Source organism: Meles meles, chromosome 20 (genome assembly GCF_922984935.1).
Source record: "Meles meles chromosome 20, mMelMel3.1 paternal haplotype, whole genome shotgun sequence".
Taxonomy (NCBI): domain Eukaryota; kingdom Metazoa; phylum Chordata; class Mammalia; order Carnivora; family Mustelidae; genus Meles; species Meles meles.
In genome coordinates, this window is record NC_060085.1 from 14,859,258 (window position 1) to 14,877,916 (window position 18,659).

The 18,659-nt window shown below is 56.2% G+C and overlaps 1 protein-coding gene across 1 annotated transcript; it reads right to left on the reverse strand.

Annotated features, from left to right (window-relative positions):
- Positions 1-380: 380 nt before the first annotated feature.
- HOMER3 (homer scaffold protein 3) lies at positions 381-7,907 on the reverse strand. Its single transcript, XM_045991564.1, has 10 exons — positions 7,725-7,907; positions 5,900-5,981; positions 5,653-5,809; positions 5,283-5,414; positions 4,082-4,189; positions 3,157-3,278; positions 2,530-2,686; positions 2,086-2,193; positions 1,904-1,990; positions 381-870 (listed from the first exon to the last, which is right to left on the reverse strand). The coding sequence occupies exons 2-10, from the start codon at positions 5,911-5,913 to the stop codon at positions 679-681; spliced, it is 1,077 nt and encodes a 358-aa protein (XP_045847520.1). The 5' UTR covers positions 5,914-5,981; positions 7,725-7,907; the 3' UTR covers positions 381-678.
- Between the last annotated feature and the right edge of the window lie 10,752 nt (positions 7,908-18,659).

The window sequence follows — 18,659 nt, forward strand, 5'->3', positions numbered from 1 at the left end:
GGCCATCAGGTTCCCCAACATGAAGCCTGTGTGTAGTGAACACTACATGTTCTAGAAGCTTCCCCACCTGCCTACCTGGTGGAATCTGGGGTTTATAGCCAGAGTAAAAGGAGGGGTGCTTAACCAGGGGACACCTAAGGGCAAACTGGTCCAGACAAGAGGAGTTCAGCCCAAGGGAGTGGGGACAGCTGTGCTGGGCAGAGCTGGACTGGCTCTGTGGCATGATGTGCTCCTTGGACTCTGAAACTTACTCTTCTCGCAGCCAAGTGGCTTGCTAAGCCCAACAGAGCAGCTGAGGTGCCTCCAAGGGGAAGCAGGTAGAGGGGTGCAGTGACGGCGGTTAGATGCCCAGGTGTCCACACAACACACACACACGCACCGCCGCTCTTAGAAATGTAATCTGGGCGCCAGCGCACGCCCTGGGTATTCTAGAAATTCTACACAATGAAAAGCCCCCTAAACAGCCCCTGAGCTGTGAGCGGCCAGGGCCAGCTGGGGCACTGTGGCCGGGCCCTCCCCAGGCCGAGTTGGGCCGCCCCGCCCCGGTCCCTGCCAGGGTGAATGGCCCACTGTGCCGCCCGTGGCCCGCCTCGTGCTCCAGGCGGGAATCATGCGTCTGAAACCAGCTCCTGCAGGCCCCCGGCTCCCACGGCTCCCACGCAGACCCTGCAGCCAGGCTCAAGGGGTGCCCTCAGCCAGGCGGGCAAGGCCCTCTCGCAGCTCGCTCAGCTCAAACAGCCTGACGTCCAGCAGCTGTGCGGCCCGGCCCACCTCAGCCCGCGCTCGTTCCCGCTCGGCCCGTGCCTCCTCCAGACTGCGCTCTGTTGCCCGCAGCTGGTGTTCCAGCTCAGCATTGCGGGTCTCCAGGTCCTGCAGCGAGAGGGTAGACAAGATTTGGGGCCCCAACAAATCTCTAGGGTCACCAGTCCTGTTTCAGGCATCCAGCATCTGAGTGCCATCCCATCAGACCCCACTCTGGACCATGCCATGCCCCCTTCGTCTCTTACCCTCCCTGCAGCTTCTCCTAAGACACTCCCTGAGCCCTTGGCCAATATAAAGGTCATAGAACTAATCACATCCCTCTTCTGCTGAAGACCCTTCTGTGACCATCAGGCTAGGAACAAAATCCACATCCCTCCCTCCTTGCTCATTCCAGCTCAGACTTGCTGGCTTCCTTGTGGTTCCTTGAACATGTTGAGTTTCTCCCCACCTCAGGGCCTTTGCACAGGCTGAGCACTCTGCCCAGAAGACAACAGGGAGCATTTCCCCAACTTCTCTCTTCTGGGTCCCCAGATCCTTTAACATCTTCATCTGCTGGACTCAGGACTTTCCCCATGAACATTTCTCAGAAAAAGTCTTCAGTGAAAGCCAGACCAGTCAGACCTGGGTTCAAATGCAGGCTCCTGACCCTGAGGACTTGATGGGGTCAAGCACAGCAATTCAGCAGGGATTCAAAAATTGCTTGTTGAGGGGTGCCTGGGTGGCTCAATTGGTTAAGCATGTGCCTTTGCTTAGGTCATGATCTCAGGGTCCTGGGATCGAGCCCCATGCTGGGCTCCCTGCTCAGCATGGAGCATGCTTCTCCCTCCCCCTCTGCCCTCCTCCCCCCCACTGCCATACTCTATGTCAAAGAAATGAATAAAATATTTTTTAAAATTTCTTGCCTAGTCAAAGAATGAAGCATTGTACTAATAACTGTCTTTCACAAAACACTGACTGCAACGCAGGGTCCTCCCAATCCTTCACAACCTTGGGTAAATCTTCCTGACCCCACTTACAGGTGAAGAAACTGAGGCTCGGAGAGGCATATAGCTGCCCAGGACCCATCAGGAAGGGAAGACCCCAGGTCCGTCCCACAGAGGGGGCGGGCTGGGACACCCTGTCCTGAGATAGCAACACACACCTGCACTTTCTGCTGCGTCTCCTCCCGCTCGGTGGCATCCACGGCCTCACGTGGTCCACCGGTCTGGTTCTTCAGCGTCTGGATCTCCTAGAGAAGAGTTCCTAGGGTCTATTCTGGGGGTCCTGGCTCCCCTGTAGGAGGTCAGGGAAGATGAAGCCCAGGGACACACACTCAGTGCTCACCTGGTCCTTCGTCTGCACTAATGCCTCCAGCTGCTCCAGTGCCTGGCTCCCTTCCTTCTCGCTGGCTGAGGGTTGCTCGCCCGCTGCCTGGGCCTCCAGCTCAGCTACCTGTGTGGACAGGAAGGTCTGGCCCTGACACCCCAGCCTGCACTCTCCTGACCCCTGGGGAATCTGTCCTTTGCTCAGTCACACCCCTGACGAGGCACTCAGCCCCCTCTGATTGGGGGTACCACCTCCAAGCAGGGAGGACTTTAGGGGGTTTGACAAAGGTTGGCATTCTCTCAGATCCATAATACAGAACAAGAAACTGAGGCTCAGGGAAAGGACCTGCAGAGATCACGCAGCCAGGCAGTGAACCCAGGACGGAAAGGACATGCGAAGGCAGGGGCTCCCCAGCTGCCTGGGCCACCTGGAGTCCCTGAGCCCTGGAAGGGGTCCCCTCACCCGCTGCCGCAGCCTCTCAGCCTCCGCGCGCTGGGCCTCCAGCTGCTGCCTCCACTGGGCGGCCGCGGCGTTGGCTTCTCGCAGGGCGCCCGCCAACTTGTTGTTGCTGTCCTGCAGCGCGAAGAACTCGGCCTCCCACTGCACCTCGCCCACCGAGCTGCAGGGACGCGAGGGTTGGCGGGGGCCAGGCCAGGCCGCACCCGGTAGGGGGTAGGGGCGGGCGGAGGGGCGGGGCGGCGCGAGGGACGGGCGGTTCTGGGGGCGGGGCCACAGGTGGGGACATCCCGGGGGATTGCGGTCTAGTCGGGGGCGGGGTCAGCCCATCGGGGCGTGCTCAGAACTGGGCGAGGGTCGGAGAGGCGTGGCCGAGGCAGGGTTAGTCCTCAGGGGCGGACGAGGTAGGGGCAGGGTCAGCCCCGAAAAGGCGTGGTCAAAGAAGGAGCGCCTTCGAGGGACGCGGTCCGCTCCAGAAGCCGCAGGACCCGAGTCAGCCCCCTCCCCTCCCCGGCCCTTGAGTACACAGTCAGATCCCGCGGCCGGTCGCGCCCCGCCCCCCCCGGGCTTCAAGGAAGCTCCTCTCCGCGCCTTCCGTCCCGCCACGCGCTATGCCCGCCCCACCAGCCTCACCCCTCCGACAGCATCTTCTTGAGCCGCTCGCGCTCCGCGGGGCCGGGGACGTCCGCGCTCTGGCTACGGAACAGTTTCTCATCGCCGGGGCCGTTGGCGCTGACGAGGGGACTTGGGGGCACCTAAGGGTATGGGCAGAAGCGAAGTCACACTGGGGGCCTGCTTCGGTAAAGGACAGGTTGGTTAGGTCATGGTTGGGGTCAGGGCTGATGTTACTGGGGTTGTGACGGAAGACGGGAGTCCTTTCTAGCGCTGGGATGCGAGCACGCCCTTCCTCTCCTCATCCACCCTCTATGGCTCCCCTGGGTCAGAGCTCCGGGAACTGTACGCCCACCTTGCCTGCCTGGGCTCTCCAAGTCCCCAGGAGCACACCTGATCAGACTAGTCTAAATAAACCCACTGAGATATTCAAAATCTGCAAAGGTGCAGGGAGGGATGTGAAACGTCTGTGCTATCCCCTCATGGCACTACCCTTCCCTGGAGCCAAATTTCAGCACGAGTTTGAGATTCAGACGGGACGCTCTCTTCCACGCTGAATTCACTGCCTGGACCAGGAGCCTGCTTTTTCATCTCTGTAACCCTCTTTCCCAGCCCAGGGCCTGGCACACAGTAGGTGGTCGGTAAATTCTGCTGAATAAATCAATGGGAGAAGGCTCCCAGGACAGTTTTTCACTCTGTCGCCTACCTGCTACTTAGCTATTTCAACCTCCAGGTTTCTACTTGGCCATCTAAGCTGGTTTCCAGGCCTTCGGGGATCCAAGCCTACCCAGACCCCCAGGTCGTGCTCCTGACACTTTCCCTCCAAGGCTCCTGCTGTAGGTCTAGTTTGACCCGATCTGTGAGCACTGGTCCTGGGCACCCGCACAGCACCCGGGCCCTCAGTAGCAGCTGAGTGACTAGGAGGCATGGGACAGGGAGTACTGACCTGGTGGGCAGCGAGCCCCAGGGCTGGACTGGTGAGCTCCCCCCCATCCTGAGATTTCTCCCTGGCCAGCCTTGCTGCTTCCTTTACTTCCTGGAACTTCTCAGCAAACTGGGGCGGGGGGGGGGGGGTAGAAGCAGAACAATCAAAGAAGCCCCCTCTCCCAGGGCCCCACTTGGTCACCCCCACCCAGCGCCAGCCCTGTCACTCTGGAAGGGACTTTAGGAGCCACACATATCCTCTCATCTCATGAACTGGAAGAAGGCTTGGAAAATGTCCCAGCGAGCAGACTGAGTATCCTGGCGGGGGTGGGATGTTCACAGAAGTGGATTACACCGAGCCACCTTGAGAAAGGGGTCCCCTTTTCCTCTCAGTCTGGCTTATTTTAGCCAGGAGAGCCTCAGGTGGGTGCTCTCTTTAGTGCCTGGGACACTTGTGAATATCGTTTTATAACAAAGAAAAAGCAAGTCTTGGGCTCAGAGCCTCTGAGAGGGCACCTGTGCCCAGGGAGAATGTAAATTGCCCTGTTCTCCTACTGTATTACCTTTCCCACGCTACCAGTTTTCCAATTAGGGTGGGTAGGATATGCTGTGTTTCATTTTAAAATAAATTTCTTTCATTGAACAATAATTTTTAAAAGAAAATGTGTACACACAGTCACTTGATTGGGGCAAAGGGGCCAGTACCATTCATTGGTGGGGCGGGTGGGGGGAGGGAAGAAGTCATTTCCAAAAGCAGTCCAACAGCAACTGAATACTCAGTGGGAAAAAAATACTCCTGCCTTATACCACCCACAGAAATTAATTCAAAACCTAAATTTGAAAGGAAAATGAAAGCTTCTAGAAGCAAGAGAATCCTCACGATCTCATTAGGAATCAGAAAGCACTATCCATCCGGGGAAAAAATGGGATGAGACAATATTGAAGTCTGGAGACAGCAGAGGGGGGAGGGAGGCGATGATGAAGGTAGTGAGTGCTAGGGTGTGTGAGGGAACTCCCAGTCTGTCCCAGGCACCCAGAGAAGGTCAGGGTGTGTCCAAAATAGGAGTGGGTGGCCCGCCGAGCTGAGACATGATCCAGGGAACCAGGAAGGGTTGTCTAACTCTGAGGCCCACCCTGCAGCACCTGCCCAGGGGCCCCAGTGTACCTGGGAGAAGACCCAGGCCCAGCCCGGTCCCTCCCACCATGGAACCCTGCAAGCCCACCTGGGTCAGATGCTGCTCAGAAGCAAAGCCAAGGCCATAAACAGTGTTGGCGCGACTGTCTGCCCACTGCCCGAACTTCTGGGAGGTTTTGGTAAAGGTCATGTTGGGGGTGACAGTGCTGTTGATGATGGCCTGGGGGGGCACACAAAATTCAAGGTTGATGAGAATGATAATAATGAACATGAAACCCCCAGGGTGTTATTTTATATTAGCTCCTGGGAGGTCCTTGGTGTGAGCCATTGCAGGAGGGAGACTGATTCTGGGCTCCTCCCAACCCCAATCCCCCAGGCACACAGCAAGGCAATGACCAGACCCAGGCCTGCGTCTGAGACTCCAGGAGCCTGCCACCCCACCCAGGCTCTGCCAGGACCTTGGCACCCCCAATGCTGATGATTCGGTAGACATTGCGGGTGGCATCGTAGAAGTAGGAGACAGTGAGTGCGTGCTTGCCCGCAGGGATCCAGTTCCTCTTGGTGGCTGGGTCAATCTGGAACACGTGCGCCCGTGTGCTGAAGATGGGCTGCTCCCTGCGGGGGGGGGGGGGGGGGGGGGCATTCTCAGAGGGGCCGGACAGCACCCAGGAGACTCAGGGCCAAGCTGGGGAGGCGGGGGCTCACCTGGCTGTGGACATTGGTCAGGCTGGGCTGGGTGGGCTCCAAGAAGCAGCCAGAGGGATGGCAGGAGCTTCGGGCTCAGTCTCTTGGGGGGGTGGGGGAAGAGGGGGCTTGTGAGTGTCTCTCCAGGACAGGCTTAAGGAAGCCAAGCAGGTCCAACCTCAGGACCCACTGCCAAGGTACACCGTTCATAGAACATCAGTCAAAAAGGTAAGGGCATCAGCAGATCACTCAGAGCAAAAAGACCCTGTCCCTCTCCATCCAGGAAGCCCCCACATACGCTGAGCAGGAGACGGCTCTCTGAGAGCAGACAGGTGGCCCTTGATATCCCAGCATAAACTTCTCAGCATGCTGTTTACTGAACCCCCAGTGACACCCCCTCAATGTTGGGGTAGGTAGAGAAGGCCAAGGTGAACTCCTGCTTGGTATTTTCTGCCACATTCACTCATCACTCCCCAAACCGGGATCTCCATCCAAATGTGGGGCAGGACCAGGCGCCTACTAGGAGACTAGTCCCCCACCCCCAGAATCCGCAGGAGGATCCCTCAACTTCCACTGTACGGCACAAGCACACCTTGGAGTCAGAGTCCAAATCCCCAGGGAGCTCCCAGCCTAGTTAAAAAGATAAGATGTAGCCAAACAAGTTTATCTCGGTGCCCAGTTCCTGATCACCCATACCCACTCAATCCCAATAGGGCTGGGTGGCATCAAGGATTGAGAGAGGGGGCCCTCCAGCCCCTCTTAGTGCCTTTAGTCACAATCCCACAGAAACCAGGAATGGCTGCCCTGGAGAACTCCTGACCCTCACCTCTGTGCCCCCAAAACCTGCACCGGGGGATCCCTAGAGGACCAGCAGGGACCTGGGGAAAGGAGGTGGCAAAGTGGGGGAAGGGAGGCCCCCCGCAGAGCGGCCTCCATGGGTCAGAGGAGGGATGCCCCCCCACCCTGTCCTGGGCAGCTGCTGCCCGGGTCACAGGGTCTGAAACCGGAGTCCCTGTGTGGGGGAGGGGCGGCAGCTCTGGCCTGGGTTGGGAGCAGGTCCTGGAGCGAAGCAGGGTTCCAGGGTGCAGGGGTCCCAGAAACACAGGCCCTTCCGGCCCTGAAGGTCCTGCCACGACTTGCAGCTTTGGGGAAAGTTACTCACCAACTAGTCATGTGCCTCGGACGCCGCCGGCTCGCGGGGCTCCCGGAGGAGGCCCCGACCCCGCCCGGTGCCCAGGATCCCCAATTGCGTGTGGGGGCGAAGCCCCACCCCATGCGCCCCAGTCCGGGGGGCCTGATATTCAGTAAGGAAGGAGTTCCCATCCGCGTCAGAAGCGGGGCGCCCAATACGCGCCCCGACTTCGGGAAGTGCCACCCTCGACCCGGGAACTTCCGAGATCCGCGCGACGCCCCCCAACTCCGGGCCCAGAACTTCGGGGACACATTCTCCGCCTCCTCCAACACCAGGTCCAGAACTTCGGGGATCCCTCGCGCCACCTCCGACTCCTAAATTTCGGGGACTCCCTGCCACCTCTCCAACCCCGGGTCCGGAATTTCGGGATCTCCTCGCGCCGCCTCCCTACCACAGGCCGAGAACGTCGGGGACACCGCAGCCTCTTCCAACGCCCGGTCCGGAACTTTGGGAACCCCTCGCCCTGTGCCCTCTCCGACCCCGACTCCGGAACTTCGAGGCCCCCGCGCCCTCTCAAGCCCCGGAATTTCGGGGCTCCCCGAGCCGCTCCCAGCCTCCCTGTCCGGAACTTCGGGGACCCGCCGCGCCCTCCCCCTGGTCCTGGAACCTCGGGCCCCCCGCGTCCCCGGCGCAGGCTCGGACAGCCGGGCTCACCCTGCGGGCTCGGCGCCCCGCGAGTGTCCGGGCGCGAGTCGGGTGCTGCCCCGCGCCGCCGACTCCCCGCAGCCGGGCGCCCCGCTCGCTTGCTGGCTCCGGGGCCCGCGCCCTCCGCGCCGCCCTCCGCACCGCCCGCGCCTTTGTCTGCGCCTCTGCCGCCGCCCGCGCCGCCTCCGGTCCCATCGCGGCCGGTCCCGACGCGGCCGCCGCCCGCCCCGCCTCCCCGGGCTGCCGAGACCGCCCCGCAGCGCCCCCTGCCGGCCCTCCGCGGCGGGGGGGAGGGGGAGAGGGAGGGGCGGAAGCCGGGAGGAAGGCGGGACAGGACCGGCCCTGGGAGGGAGTCCCAGGGAAGAGGGACCGGGGCTGAGGATGGGGACAGAGACCCAGACCCAGTAGCAGAGATATGGGAGATAGACACTGGAGACAGACGGGTGGAGAACGTGGCTTCATCGTCCTGTCAGGGGTGGCCCTGACCCTCCAGGTCACTGCTGCCCATTCTCTCGCTGCCTGAGGTCATGACCTTCTGCTTTTGATGGGAATCCCTCTCTACCGGACAGGGATTTGGGGCAGGGCACCTCTACAGCACAGAGGACGGTGCCTGCACACAGTAGGTGCTCTGTGGGTGTTACCAGGAAATGAAAGAGGCTGGGAGAGAGCTAAAGAGGCTGAGAGAGGCAAACAGTAGGCACTTCATGAGGCTTGATCAGGGATGTCCCATCAGAGTCCTTCCTGCCTGACTTCCCACCTAGCTCTGATCCCCGGTTGGGGAGGGGATTCTGCCCACCTTGTCTCCCAGGAGAGGAAGGAACGGATACCAACCATGGTGGAATTATCAGTATTGCTCTGTTGCAGGGCCCCAAGAACCTAGGGCGGATGGAATGTTGGGACCCCGTTCCCACCAAATGAGTGAATCCCCTGGAGGTCCTCAGGTCTGGTTTTGCCATCTCTGATCAGAGGGAGCCCTTTGTACACTTGCCAAGAGGGGGTCCTTCTCAAGATGAGCTGCCAGGATCATCTTCCCCAGACCCGAGTCTGTGGGACCCACTTGTCTATCCTGTGGCTGCCCTTTCTCTGGGCTCCTCCAAAGTCACACAGGGCCATTGGAGTCGTGGATAGAGGGGCTGCAGCTCCCCTGAACCAAGGCCCACAGATCCCTAAAGCTCAGAACTTCAGGTCTGAACTTTCTGATGACCTCAGAGATTTTGCTTTTCGTCTTCTCTGTCCTGTCTTCTTTTCCTGTTCTTTTCTTTCCGCTTCCCCTGCTGACAAGAATCATACATCTGGGCTGGTAGCTATCTTCAAATTACCTTTAGGTGAATTCTAGGTCACGTGGTTTCTGGAGACTTATGCCTGGGCCAAGATGGAGTTACCTTTGCCCAAGCTCTTCCCTCCACCTGGAAAGCCTTTTCTGCAGGCGTATATTCTGCCTTGTCCTTCCAGGCTCAGCTCCACTGGCCCCTCTCTTCTTGGAAGCTTTTCTGACTCTCTGGGGCTTGGAAGGGATCCCGCCGTGTTTTGCACTGGGCCCCCATCACTCTCTGGGATCCCTGATCTGTATTATCTGTGATCACTTCTGTTGCGGCCAGGTCTGAGCACTCTTTGGAGGCACTCCAGGAGCCCATCCTGGAGCCCCAGCCTCACCCAGTATGAGAGGAACTGCTCACCCCTGCTAGGGAAACTGAGGCTCAGGCTCAGTTTCCCCAACTGCTTTCAACTTCACCAGGCATCTGCACAAGCAAAGGATTTGGCTTGGCTTTCAGGCCTGAAGCCACAAAACGCTTTGAACATTGTGGGGAACAAAGAAAATACCGTCTGTTCTGTGCAAAGAGTGACTTTTCCTTATTACCAAAAAAATGATTAAAAAAAAAAAAGTAACTGGGAAAGGTGCCGACAGGGCTTAGGCTTCTGGAAGCCACTCAGGGTGTGCTGAGTGCTGGCCGGCGGCAGACCCAGGGCCAGGTGGCCATTCTGTGGGGGCAGCCAAGAGAGGGGCCCAGGCAGACTTTACTCCTTGTGTGGGCAGAAGGCAACAACATGCGGGAGAGTGGGGAGTTGAATTCTTTCCCTGGGCCTGACTCAAAGACCTCCGGGAGGAGTTAGGATGGGGCTCACCTTGAGCAGCCCTGACCTGAAGTTGTGTTATTCAAGTACAAATTGAGGGAGAGGCTGTGTCAGTGTGGACCTCACTTTTTTCACCTGGAGAATGGGCTGATGCTTACAGGGCCAGGGGTACAGGGAGGAGGCAGGAGAATCCAGGTAACACAAGCAGCTCCTCACCTTCCTCTGGGTAGACAGGTAGGGGCTGCCCTAAGCTACTACCTCCAGCCCAGCCTGAGCCCTCTTCTGCCTGGGGATGTCCTTACAGACTGGGCAGAGGCCACCACCCCAGGGTGGCTGATAAGAAGTGATAGCTTTCCGACTGGCCTGAGAGAAGATAAAAGACAATGAACTTCCTCTCACAGAAGGGAAGAAGGAGAGACTTGAACAGTTTTTCTGGCTCTAGGGAGGCTGCATTTGCAGAGTGGCTCCTGTAGGTTAGACTCTGGCCTCTGCCTAGTTAAAGCTGACCCACCTGTGAACTGAGTTAAATTGTCTCTCTTCCCTAGAGGGTTCCTATCACACCAGATCAAAGGGAGTTTGTCACCTTTTCTCAAAGCCACATGCCCAGGTGTGGATGACAGTGGCCACTTAGATCTGTTTATGACATGATTTGGTTACGTCCACCTCTTCCATGGGTCTGCACCTAGAACAAGCCTGACTTGCAGCAGGAACTCTTTAAATGCCTCAAGAAGGAGAGGATCTTTTGGGACGCCTGGGTGGCTCAGTTGGACTCCGGCGGCCTGGGATGAGTCCCATATCCGGCTCCTTGCTCGGCAGGGAGCCTGCTTCTCCCTCTGCCTCTGCCTGCCTCTCTGCCTACTTGTGATCTCTCTCTCTCTGACAAATAAATAAATAAAATCTTTAAAAAAAAAAAAAAAAGAGCATCTCTAATCCCTGGTCTTGGTCCTTGGTGGTCTCCAGAATCACATGACCAGGGACTGACTTCCAGCCCTGCCTCTTACTAGCAGTGTGACCTTAAAGAAGCCATTTTCCCTTTCTGTGCTTTAGTTACCCCATCTATAAAATGGACATAAAAATGGTGCCCATTTCTGAAGTTTCCTTTCAGGATCCAACAAGTCCTTGTGTGAAAAGGGCATGACCCTGAGAGCTTAATAAATGCTGGTTGTCGTAACATTACACGTATTCTTGGCTGTCTGGACATATGGTTTTGATCCTGAGCCAAATTCTTCAGATTTTCTTTTGCAGGTTGAAGGATACCAACTAGGCATGAGCTTTCAATGGCAGAAATGGGTCCAACTTGGCATGATAACCTCTAAATCTTTAGCTAGGGGGCCGTTATGTGCTCCTCTAGCCACACTCCTCCTCTTTCTCCACGTTCCTCTGGACATGGGCGATAGGGCCAGTCACCAGACCTTAGCATCCTAAGAAGCTCCTATTCATCCCTCAAAGTCCCACCTCCAATGCCCTCTTCTCTGAGAAGCCCTCCCATGTCTCCCTCCAGACCTTCCCCAACATCCTCCCTCCTTCCAACCCAACCCTGATCCTAGGTGCTAGGGGCATCTGTGTCTAGCTGTCACTCCCTGAGCCTGAAGGCCTCTCAGGGCTGAGCCGAGGCTACTCTTGGGCTTGATATCTCCCAGCATGGAGTGGATGCATGGGGGTCCTAGCACAGGTGAATTTGATGACTTGATATTGATGCTTCTTCATCACTAGAAAGAGACCCCACCTTAAATTCAAATCCAACTCAACTTCTGCACAAGGCCAAGGTTAATTCATTAAACAACTAGCCCCCAGGAAGGCATGAAGGGGCTGGGGTAGGGGAGGACATCTGACACTGGGTTATGGACTTAAGCTCCCAGGAGCAGGATTGGGTGGGGGGTGGGGGTAAGCAGCACTTGAGCCCCCTCCGAACTCCGAACCTGGATCTGTGGCTTGATTCCCACAGACCTAATTACTCTCATTTGCCACATGCACTAATTACCTCTGCGGTGCCAGGTGGCTGGGCGGGGCTGCCCCACTTTTGGGAGGTAGGTCGGGGCCCGATTATTTTTGGCTGTATCGTCCTTGAAGGCTCCGCCATCCTTTTGCATGAAGGGCAGAAAGTGGGGCGGGATAATTGCGGCCACATCAGGAGGGAGAGTGGGAAATTTAGGGGTCAGGTTGGCCCAGAAGTTCCCTGAGCTGGGGGGGCGGTTTGGGCCCCAGGCCTCAGGGTCTTTGGCACCCAGCTGGAGGCCGCAGATCTGGGGGGAATGAGAATCATGCAGCTCTAAGGTGCGTGGCTCTGGAGGCCTGTTTTAAATGTGACACCACTGTGAGGAGAAGGTTAGGGTGGCTAGTTGGATGGTTCTGGGTGCAAATCCCGACTCCCACCAGTTTGATGAATGTTACTGAACACGTGAGCTCCTCTCTTTGCACCTTTCCCGAGGGATCAGATGGGGATAACAATTCACAAAGAGTACTCTGGGCAGAGGGCACTGCATATGCAAAGGCCCTGAGGTGGGCTGGACTGAGTGTGTTGGAGGAACAGTGAGGGGCCCAGGATAGCCAGAGAGGAGTGAATGGGAAGAGAGTAGGGATCACTGAGGGCTAAGATGGTCACAGGTGAGATCTCATAAGTGGTGGTGTAATGTATGAGTTTTGTCCCAAGGGTACTGGGGAGCCATGGGAGAGTTTGGAGACAGAGAGGGAGGGACATCATCAGATTTACATCGCAAGTTCCAGGGCAGCTCTTGAGAGAGAATCAGGTATCTGTACATGTGCAGAGTTGGGGCAGACCCTCCCTCTCTTCGAGCCTCCATTTTCCCTCCCTCAAGACAGAGTCCTGAGGCCCAGACATTCCCAGGACACACTGGACCCTCAGCCAGGGAAGCTCCCTTCCCCCCATGCTCCCAAATTCCTACATGGCCTCCTCTCTGCCTGCCCTCTCCTCCTACTCTCCTTCTGTGGCCTTGAGGAACAGCTGTGGGAACAGAGAGCGGGAAGCCGTGGGGAAAGCAACACGGAGGGGCTCCGGGGGCCGTGTTCCCGCTTGGTGACAGCCCACATGGGGCCGCTGGGTGCCGAATGTTCTTTCAGGAACGGGGTGACTCAGATGCTGCAGCCTCCTCCCTCGGTCTGCCAGGGGAGGCCAATCCCGGTGCCGAGGCACAGGCGAGAATCAGCATGTGCCCCTCTGCGTGGCCTCCAAACCAGCTCCGTGGATCCCCGTAACTGGGTGCATTGCTCACTTTCCTGCTCTGGTAGCTTCCATGGCTCTGCTGGAGACTTCAGAGGGAGAATCTGGCTTCTTGTTCCTATTGTCCTAGCAGCTGAAGCCCAGCTCTGAATGCTTGCCCTTAGCCCCACCACTGAGCCTTTGTACTCAGCCCCACCAATGGCCTGAAACTCCAGCTCTGACACCGGTCTCCTCCAGGAAGCCTTCTCAGACTCCCTCCACCGCCACAAACCCCAACCCCACAGGACCAGCTGTGTCTGTATCCAGCTCTGTCCCCACTGCAGATGGGATATAAGGGGGTAGGAGGGTGCTCCTTGGAGTCCCAGCTCAGGGAAAGGCCTCTCAGGGGCCCTATTGTTGCCCAGCAGGGGTAGGAGCAAAGGGACCCTAGAGGAGGAGGAATCTCCTTGGCCCTATTAATTCCTTTCTTTTTAAGAGCCAGAGAATGGGGAGGGGCAGAGGACGGGGGAGGGGCAGAGGACGAGGGAGAGGGAGACTCTCAATAGGGCGCCACGCCCAGCGCAACGCCTGAGGCGGGACTCAATCTTACGACCCTGAGATCCTGACCTGAGCCAAAATAAGAGACAGACACTTAACCAACTGAGCCACCCAGGCGCCCCCAACTCCATTTTTATAGAAAAGGAAACTGAGGCTCAGGAGGCTCAAGCCAATTTCCCAAATTTCTACTGGCTAAGTAGAAAAGCTTGGCCTTAAACCCAGGTCTGAGAGACCAGACCCTGTTCTCTGCAGCTTTTGGAGGCTTATTTACCCATAGGAGGGAGAAGGGAGAATTCACTTTCCTGTGGGTGGATTAGGTACAATCCAGGCTCAGCTTCCAGGGGTCTGACAGCCTGTCTCCATGGATGCAGTGGGGGCCTTTCAGGGGGCTTCCTTCTCTGTAAGGTGGGGGTTAATCCATTAATGCATGTTTACTGAGCACCTACTATGTGTCAGCACTGCAGAAGGCTCTAACCTCAGGGCGCTTCAGCTACCTGCTGAGCAAGTCAAATGGACCACAAGGTAGGATGATTCTGACAGCAATTTACCAAGGAAAGGAAACCAGGCAAAACAATAAGCAAAGATGGGTGGTCAGTAAAGGCTGCTCTGATGAGGTTGTGATTTAGGGGAACAGTATGTGCAAAGGTCCTGGGGTGGGAATGTGCTCAGCTCCTTGGAGCAGCAGCATCAAGGAGGTGGGTGTGGCCAGAACAGGGTCAGTTGTGGGGAAGGACTAGGGGTGGGCAGACCCATAGGCTGGGTCACAAGGGACCCCATAGTCCCCAACAAAGAGTATGGGCTTTATACTCTGAGCACTGGAGAGCCATGGGAGGCTTTTGACAGATGGGCTAATTTTAATACTTTCCTCCTCCATTGTCACGATGCAGAAGGTATCCTGGGGCTGTGCTTGACAAACAAATGACATTGTTGTGAGCACTATCATTATTTCTTTGGGGATGTCCACAGGCTTGGAGTTTATATCCCTCCCAGGGCCTCAGGGAGGAAGTCCATCTCAGCAACCCTCTTTCTGCCTTGTCCAGCCTTCCTTTCTCTCCCACACATTAGCCCTGATCTTGGCCCTGGACTTATCGCTGAGATCCCAGGCCTCTGACTGGACGGAAGCACCTGCTTCCCTGAGCGGCCCCAAAGGAGGTCACAGAGGAGCCTCTGTCCCCTGGGCTGGGGGAGGGAGGCCACTGCGGGGAAGAGAAAAGACCATACACCGGGCACCAACTACATACACGGGGGAAACCCTATGTCCAAGCTGCAATCGGGGGACTTCCCAGGCACCCCTTCCACAAGGGCCTGGGGTGCCTGGGCGCACATGACACCCCGCCCCCACCACCACCACTGCTGTGAGGGTTCAGGTGAGAAGGGTGAGGGACAGGAAGGCGAACGTGCACTACAGACCTGGGAGAATGGCCACTCCCAGGGATTTCCCCAGCAGGCTGACCCGTCTCCCCGGGGGCGCCTCTGAGCCCAGCTGGAAACTGAATAGTGGGGCCTGGGTCCAAGACAGGGTGCATCTGGCCAAGGGACCTGCAGGTGACACCAGCCAGTGCTCTCCACCAGCCGGCAGTCATAGCGCCCAGCCTGGGTCTCCGTGGTGTTGGACAACATCAGACAGGTTCAAGGTCAGGTGTCCAGGAGTCAGATGAGTGAAGGGGCTAGCCCTTCAAGAGCCCCCTGTCGGGGGCAGGTGGGAGAAAGGGCCACAAGGCAGGCGGCGCTGGGGGGCTCCACCACTGTGACATTCTGCATTGGGGTTGCTGGGAGGTGGGTGGGGATGGTGCTTACAGAGTGTAGAGGCCCAAGGCCAAGCGCCTCCTCTCCATTCCCATACCTCTTTGTCCACCTGCCCACCCACCCACCCACCCAATTCACCCATTCACCACCCACCCATTCACCCTGCCCCCCCCGCCCACATTCCCACAGATGCAGGCATCATCCATGATTCCCTATCCGTGCATCTGTATACCTCTTCTCAGTCTAACATTCTCCTTCTTCAAGCCCCAGTTCTGTGTCCCTTCCTCCATGCAGCCCTCTAGGCTCTTCAGACAGAGCACCTGGCTCAAGCCTGACCCAATGGAGCTGAGAATGAATGTGTCTGACTTGGCCTCCCCAGATTTGGGGCTCTTTGAGGTCCTGGGGCTGAGGCTCCTCGGGGGCCCAGCAACCCCAGTGGGAGGTGGGTACTGAGGAGAAGACCAGTGATCTCTGCCCAAAGTTCATGGAAGAATCAGCCAGGCCTCCATGGAAGGGGGTGCCATCTCCCCCCATCAGCAATAAAGCCACTGTCATAGAAGCCCAATAAAAAGGCCACAAGGAAGAAAGGAATCTGGGGTTGACTTGTGTCCAATTTAAGGAACAGTAAGGAGATCTGGGAGGAGACAGCTTCCCCTGACAATTCTACACTGTGTGATATCGGAGAGCTTACTTTACCTCTCTGAGCCTCAGTTCCTCCATCTGGAAATCTCTCCGTCTCATCTTAATTGCCCACGTTCCAGGAGCCCAGACCTGCCCCAGGCCCCCCACTCTTGATGAGAAGCCAGGAGGAGCCAGGCTAGAGGAAAGGAGGGGTGGCTGCGAAGGCAGAGGGCTGGGGGGTGGGGGCAGGGAGGGCGCGGGACTCGTACATCTTCCAACACGTCTCTCTTCTAACACACGCACGTCTTCTCCCATCCAAGTACTAACCAGGCCTGCCCCTGCTTAGCTTCCGAGATCAGACGAGATCGGGCGCGTTCAGGGTGGTACGGCCGTAGACCACAGGCACATCTTCTAACAGAAGCATCTTTACATGTTTTCTTTTCTGATCGCCAAAGTAATATGGACTCAGTGTAAAAACAGCTTCAGAAAACACAAATGTAATGTAAATAACCGAAATAGTTCCCTTGTCATAGCATTTAATTTCCTGAATAAATCTTTATTATACACTTGATGACGTGCTTGGTGCTCACTGGTAAGTTTGCAAACCACTGGCGAAAGAAACTCAGGGCGCCTGGGTGGCTCAGTGGGTTAAAGCCTCTGCCTTCAGCTCAGGTCATGATCTCAGGGTCCTGGGATCGAGTCCTGCTTCGGGCTCTCTGCTCAGCAGGGAGCCTGCTTCCTCCGCTCTCTCTTTCTGCCTGTCTCTCTGCCTACTTGTGATCTCTGTCTGTCAAATAAATAAATAAAATCCTTAAAAAAAAAAAAGAAACTCAATCCAGATGTGGTCTTTGCCCTGGGCACAGGCTGGCACGCACCATGTGCTCCCAAAATATCCGTTGAGTGCATGAAATTTTTACAATAAAATGAACACCCAGAAATCCTTGTTATGAACATGATGGCTAATTTCATTTTAGATTTTTTCTTTTTTACGTTTTCCAGCCGCAACTCTCTCCCGCTATACATGATTGATTGATTGATTTTAAATATTTGATTGATTTATTTGTCAGAGAGAAAGAGAAAGAGCATAAGCAGAGGGCGGGGTGGAGGGAGAAGGAGAAGCGGACTCCCCACCAAGCAGGCAGCTCCATGTGGGACTCGATCCCAGGACCCTGGGATCATGACCTGAGCCTAAGGTAGACACTTAATGGACTGAGCCACCCAGGCGTCCCGTGTACACATGATTTATCAGTCGAGGATCACGTTCCGCATGGAGGGACACCCATTACCCTCTTGTGTTGACAGACTTTACTGTGGTCCATCTGGGGCTCTTTGTGATTTCTTAAATGCTTGGGCATTTGCTTGGGCATCTACATCACTTCCCGCAGGGACGCCTTTTGAGGACAGCCTTAAAAGTGGAATCAGGGGCACCTAGGTGGCACCGTCGGTGAAGCACCCAGCTCTTGGTTTCAGCTCAGGTTATGACGGATCTTGGGGTCGTGAGATCGAGCCCCTGAGTAGGGCTCTGCTCTCAGAGGGGCATCTGCTTTGGAATCTCTCCCTCTTCCTCCCCCTCTTCCTCTCTTCCGGCTCACTGGTGTGTGCACACACACACTCCCCCTCAAATAAATAAATAAAATCCTTTAAAAAAAGGGGGGGGGGTTTGCACCTGGGTGGCTCAATGGGTTAAAACCTCTGCCTTCGGCTCAGGTCATGATCCCAGGATCCTGGGATTGAGCTCCGCATCGGGCTCTCTGCTCAGTGGGGAGTAAGTTTCCCCCCATCCCGCCTGCCTCTCTGCCTATTTGTGATCTCCGTCAAATAAATAAATAAAAATCTTTAAAAAAAAAAGTGGGGGGCACCTGGGTTACTCAGTGGGTTAAGCCTCTGCCTTCCGCTCCCGGTCATGGTCCCAGGGTCCTCGGATCGAGCCCTGAATCGATCTCTCTGCTCAGCGGGGAGAGCTGCTTCCCCCTCTCTCTCTGCCTGCTTCTCTGCCTACTTGTGATCTCTCTCTGTCAAATAAATAAATAACATCTTAACAAAAAAATGTGGAGGGACACCTGGGTGGCTCAGTTGGTTGACCCTCGCCTTCAGCTCAGGTCATGATCTCAGGGTCCTGGGATCAAGTCCTGCATCGAACTCTCTGCTCAGCAGTGAAACTGCTTCTCCCTTTCTCTCTGCCTGCCTCTCTGCCTACTTGTGATTTCTCTGTCGAATAAATGAATAAAATCTTTAAAAAAAATTTTTTTAAGTGGAATTACATTTTCAAGGCTTTTAATGGGTACCTAGGGCCACACTGCCTTCCATATTGGTACTCCATGTCTCAATTTGTTCCCAGCAGCAGTGGCTGAGTGTGTCCATTTCCTTGAACATCTGACATTTGCAAACAAATATTAGAGACGGTTGATTTGCAAGACGTGATGTGTATTAAAATCAGAGACGCCCCCCCCAACCTGACGTCTCTGGTTTCCAGAAAATCCCGAAAACTCTGCTCAAATGCCACCTCTTCCAGAAGCTTCCCCTTGCCACACCCAACCACCTCCCCCATACATCTTCTAGCACTTTCCATGGGTCCTCTAACTGTCTTCATAACTCCCATCTCTCCCTGACATTGTTTCATTCATGTATTGGTTCACTCATCCACTAACCTTGCTGGGCACACAGTAGGTCCTCAGTAAAAATTTGTTGAATACATGAATGTTCCTGAAACAACCATCAGAATCCAGGGATCGCTGTCATGTCCCGCAAAAAGTCTGGGCATGATATACCACAGAGAGTGGGATCAGGAC

Coding starts and splice junctions, on each gene's coding strand:
- HOMER3 (XM_045991564.1), bottom strand. Junction 2,194..2,529: donor CTGAGAGGCTGCGGCAGCGG/GTGAGGGGACCC, acceptor CTGTCCACACAG/GTAGCTGAGCTGGAGGCCCA. Junction 871..1,903: donor AGACGCAGCAGAAAGTGCAG/GTGTGTGTTGCT, acceptor CTCTCGCTGCAG/GACCTGGAGACCCGCAATGC.